This window comes from Dendrobium catenatum, unplaced genomic scaffold (assembly GCF_001605985.2).
Source record: "Dendrobium catenatum unplaced genomic scaffold, ASM160598v2 fragScaff_scaffold_110, whole genome shotgun sequence".
Lineage (NCBI taxonomy): Eukaryota > Viridiplantae > Streptophyta > Magnoliopsida > Asparagales > Orchidaceae > Dendrobium > Dendrobium catenatum.
Genome location: NW_021318572.1, coordinates 113,661 through 119,299, shown reverse-complemented (window position 1 = coordinate 119,299; position 5,639 = coordinate 113,661). Strand labels below are relative to the sequence as shown.

General features: G+C 37.8%; 1 protein-coding gene across 1 annotated transcript; it reads left to right on the top strand.

Moving 5' to 3' along the window:
• Positions 1-1,246: 1,246 nt before the first annotated feature.
• Positions 1,247-2,049, top strand: LOC110109797 (oxalate--CoA ligase; the record flags this gene model as incomplete). Its single annotated transcript, XM_020840996.2, is given in 2 exon segments — positions 1,247-1,479; positions 1,559-2,049. Coding segments are annotated over 2 exon segments (692 nt in total), but the record flags the coding sequence as incomplete, so codon positions are not given.
• Positions 2,050-5,639: the final 3,590 nt, after the last annotated feature.

The following is a 5,639-nucleotide window of genomic DNA, read 5'->3' as shown; positions in this document are numbered from 1 at the left end:
ACCTCTTAGTTGGAAACCTAAGCTCTCAACTAACAGACCAAGATGAGATGAAGTCACCCAAAAATTAGGGGTGGATCTATCTTCTTTTTTTAGGGTGGACAAAATTTTAGTTAATTAGACATCAACAATAATAATAATAATAACATTAAATATTAATAATAACAAAATAATTTTAAAAAAAATCTAATCAATGTAATGCTATTAAATTTATAAGAGGGAATTTTATCATTTATCTTTCAATTAAATATTTGGAATGTTGAATGCGATTGGGAAGAAGACGGCTGTGAGGCGGTGACGTCTTGAACGTTTAATGAGAGAATTGCGAAAGCGATTGCGAAGTGTGAACTTGCAGGATGGGCAACGACTAGGGGTGTCAATTCGGGTCAACAGGTCGGGTTCGGGTCGAACCCGGAACTGACCTGACACTATTCGCTGTGATTATAATATTAGGAGGAAAAATTCTTTTGAGGAGGAGCAAAATATAAAAAATCTCCAACTAATACATTTTTTTTTATTGAGGGTGGGTATGCCCACCTTGACATCAAGGGGGGTCTGCCCATACCAAGAATTCGAGCTCCCCATACATGGTTTACTCTCCTTTAGAGTAAACCAAGCATAAAACTTTGGACTCAACTAATTCTACTTAATTTTCATACTACTTTAAGTAGTATGAAAATTATGAGATTTTATTAATTATTTCTACAGCATCATTTTCAAGGAACAAGAAAATTTTTTTTTTTAATATTCAAAGAACTTGAAGATATTGCAACTGATTAAATATAAGATAGCTCACACCGTGAAAATAAAATAGCTAAATGTAATTTGTTTATTTACAAAAATAAATATTTTCTAAGCCCACGGCCACACTCTCCTTCCAATTTGGACTTTATTTGCATGGAGTCAAAGCTCTACAAATAATATTTTTTTTGCATGATATAAGCGAACTTGTCATCCATAATTTTAATATGGACAATAATAAAGACACATCATTTATTTTAATGCCAACAAGATTTTGTGTGGGATAATTTTTTTGGTGTTTTATTTTTCATAAATTATAATTATAGTTTTTGTTTGACTATTATTATTTTTAGTTTCATTTAAGGAATTTTTGTGATTTAAAGCTGCTTTTTATAATAGCTTTCAAAAAAGCTGCTTTCAATACAATAACTTTTTAACCACTTTTATAAGCTTTGTTTGAGATAAGTTTCTTAGGCTTGGTTTGGGACGGCTTTTTTTTTGCTCACGCTTCTAGTTCGGATTCCTCTGTAGATTGTCGGCATGGAAGAGAAAACACTCACCAGAATCCTCAAGAGAGTCGCCGCCGACTTCCCACTCCGAACGGCCCTCTCCGTTCCCGGCAAGCTCGAAATCACCCACAGCCGTCTCAACGACCTCGCCGACTACGCCGCCTGCCGCCTCGCCGCCGCCGGCGTTCGCCCTGGTGATGTCATAGCCCTCACTTTCCCAAACACGATAGAGGTACCGTTTTTGCTTTTCGTCAAATTCGTTTTCCCCAATATAATTAATCTTTAATTCGTTCGTCATTTATACTGAGCAGTTCGTGATCATGTTCTTGGGGGTAATCCGCGTGCGGGCGACGGCCGCGCCGCTTAATCCTGTTTACACTCAAGAAGAATTCGAATTCTTTCTCTCCGATTCAGGATCAAAACGGCTCGTCACGAACAAGGAAGGAAACGCGGCGGCGGAGGCCGCTGCTGCTAAGCTCGGCATCCCCTGCGCCACCGCCGCCTTCCGCGAGCCCTCTTCTGATATCTTTGAGATCGCCGGGATGTCCCCGGCGATCGGCGTCTGTGGCAAGGCCTCGGTCGCCGGATTTGTGAATGAGCCCTCCGACGTGGCACTCTTCCTTCACACCTCCGGCACCACGAGCAAGCCCAAGGGAGTTCCACTAACCCAGCAGAACCTCGCCGCCTCCGTCGATAACATCCGGTCCGTCTACCGGCTCACGGAGACCGATTCGACCCTGGTCGTCCTCCCCCTCTTCCACGTCCACGGCCTCATCGCTGGCCTCCTCGCCTCCCTCTCCGCCGTTTCCCTCCCCGCATCCGGCCGGTTCTCCGCGTCCTCCTTCTGGTCCCACATGCGCTCCATCGGTGCAACGTGGTACACGGCGGTCCCCACCGTTCACCAGATCCTTCTCGACCGTCACCTAGCTTCCCCCGAACCGGACTACCCACGGCTCCGCTTCATCCGCATACGGATCGAATCAAAGAGCTTATTAACCGAGGAGGTAATGAATAAAATAATAATATAATCTTCATTTTAAAATCAAAATAAAATAATAAATTACGATACAAAAATCGAGAATTCGAGATTCCAAACTTTAGATTCTTTTTTTAATGATTTAAAATATAATAATAAAGGAACTCTCAATTCGTGTTCTATTATTTTTTTTTTTTCAATTCGTGTTCTATTTTTCTTGAGTTGTAGCGTCTCTTACGTCGGGCCCAATCAAATGTATGTGATGGATGTCATTTCTCGGTCAGTCAAGGATTAGTCACGTCGCCCAGCATCCTTTCGAGAGTGGCACTAGGTGGAATTGAATATGGATTGGGAGGTTACTAACCACGCCAGTCTGCCAACCCAGTTAAGCCAGATAGGATATACAAAATGGATCTTAATTGACCTTTTGAGTCTAAATTGGGATTAATTTTATAAAATCGAGGGATAACATTAAGATCAATTTTCTATCACAACAATAGCTTAGGTAATTATTTTGGATTAATTTTCAATAATCGATGGAATAAATTAGGAGAACTTGATATTATGAATAAATTATTCATATATGATTTTTTTTTCCTAAACAAATTTTTTTTGCACCAATTATTTTTATTTTCTTGCATTTGGCAAAGTGTGCAACATTTGTAAGATATTTTATAAATTGGATCGCCAATTTGTTGCTTAGATGAAAATTTTGTTGAAATTTTTTTATTTTTTCAGTTATTGTTTTCTATTAAGAGTTCTATTTTATCATAGAAATCAAAATGAAATAAAAAATTTATATATTCCCCAAATAAGTTAAATAATTTTTAAATTTATTTTTGTATAATTTATATGAAAATTTTGTAAAACAGCAAATTTATTAATTTTATTGTTTAATTGGATGCACCAGCTTGAAATTTTTTAAATTTAAAACTTTTTTTAAATAGTTTTTAAAATTTATTTAATTTTCATGCAGGAATAAATAAAAAAATTATGAAATTTTAAAAAATATTTTTAATCTGTCAATTTAATGAAGAAACTAGAAATACCCTTTGATTGATAATGGACGGTGGATTTGGGGTTTTGTCAGGAGAGAAGATATCCCCCCATTGAGGTTGACGCTGTACTGCTCTCACATCCAGCAGTAGCAGAAGCAGTAGCGTTCGCCGTGCCAGATGACAAATATGGGGAAGAAGTATATTTTTTTAAGAAAAATTTATGTCAGATATTATTATTTTTTAAAATATATTTGTGGCATAAAATTTTTAAATTCAATATTTCAAGGTTTGGTTTGGGACTGGCTTGCTTACAAAAATTTTAAGCAATTTTTTAGTAAAAAATTAAAATATTGATACTAAAAAGTTATTTTAATAAGCAATAAAAAAGTTGTCCCAAATGAAACGTAAGTTGAGCTATGTGCCAAATATTATTGATCAAAATATTATTGAATTTTTATTTTATGATGAGAATAAAATAAAATAAAAATATATTAAGATGAGCTCCAAAATTAATGTACAATATAATCAGCATTGAACTTATGACAAATTTAATAATTTTTTAAATTCACTTTATTTCAATTTAATTATTATTTAAAATAATTAATTGATAATTAATGTATTTTATTCATCTCATAATAATTCTAAAAATATTAAATAGAAAGAAGTTTTAGATCAAATATTATGAGCCAGTTTTATTTAGTTCTCCAAAAATTAAACCCACTAAAATTGTCAACACGAAGGCACAGAGCATCAACAGGATCTTCCAAGCAGCCCAAAGAACATATACCATGACGAACCAATCAAAAGGTCTTCCAAATAAACCAAGAAGGCAGCACCAACAAGTTAATCAACCCGACCATGTCTGCCCCTCCCACGAGCTCTACCGCGAGAGGCACCAGAAATAAGAGGTAAATCACGCAACACGGCAAAAGAATTGCTAGCAACCTCATCCCCAGACGATTCCAAAGAAACAGAATCATAATCATAATCGGACGCACCCTGAAGCCAATCCAATTGAACACGAGCATCCAATCCCGAATTGTCCCCCACATGATACACTAAGCTTGGAGGATCAATTAACATAATAGGTACATCCACAAAGTTGTTATTAACTAAACAATCGTTCACAATAGGAGGCGAGCTGGAGGTAGCAGAAACCTCACCACCATCCGCACCCAAATTCTCAGAAGGAAGAGTAGACTCAGTCGGGCGATCCAAAACAACATGATTTAAAGAAATATCACCCAAAATAGCCGGGGCAGACAACACCGACACCAAGGGACCAACATAAACATGACCATCAGCACTAAAACAAGGATGAGGGGAGGCAGCAATACGATCTAAAGTGGCCACATTAAAACCTTGAGGGATAAAAGGTAAAGCGTCAGGGGACAAAACATCAACACCATTAATCTTACCACCTGAAATATTCTCATCATTATCCACATCAATAGCCACATTTTCAACAGCTAAGATAGACGGAAGGGAATCCACATTGACTAACTGAACCACAGGCTCCACACACTAAGCAATAGGCAAAGAAATGGGTTCAACAGAGAGCACTGGCTCAGCCTCAACAAGAGAAGAAGAGATAATCGATTCATAATTAATAACAACCTTATTAGCAACCTTAGGAGGCACCGGAAAGTCAACCCCAGGTTTACAATTACCAGAAAAATGCCCAAATTTTTTACACGAAGAACAAAAGGGAGGGAAATCCTCCAAAACAACATGCTGTACATATCCAGTAGCTTCAGGGCCTAACCAGACACGATCGAAATAGGATTTATTGACATCTAATTCCACCAACACACGAGCAAGGGACAACCTAAACCCAATTGAAGTACCAGTATCAATTTTTAGAGGCTTTCCAAAAATCAAACCCAAGCCATGAAGAATGCTGGGATAGAAGAGATGGGGGCGCAGCTGAGGAAAAGACACCCAAATGGGGACAACCGGTGACTCGACCCCAATATCCACAAAGGGCGACCATTTGATAAGTTTCATAAAGCAGTTGTAAACTAAGTAAGATCCATGGCAAAAAACCCGATAATAATCAAGATTGTTGTTGAGCTTAATGAGAATATGAGACGAGTCTAGCAAAGTAACGAAAAATTCATCATTCAACTTTAGATTAAAGAAAAACCGTCGAATAGAGTCCAAGGAAGGACGCTTAGATGGGAAAAATCCGACCATAGAGAACTGGAAAGGCGCAGCAAGCGCAGAAATTCCGTGTTCCGAAATCCAAAGAGAGGGTATACCACGAAAAGTGGAAACCCTTAGCTCCGGAAAAATGGGTTCATCAGACTTTCCCGCAAGGACATCTAAAAAAGAACGAGAAGAGGAAGAAAGCCCTAAAAAATCAAGGTCACTAACCTTCGGCGGCATGCTGGCAATGCCGGACAGAAACAAAAGGAA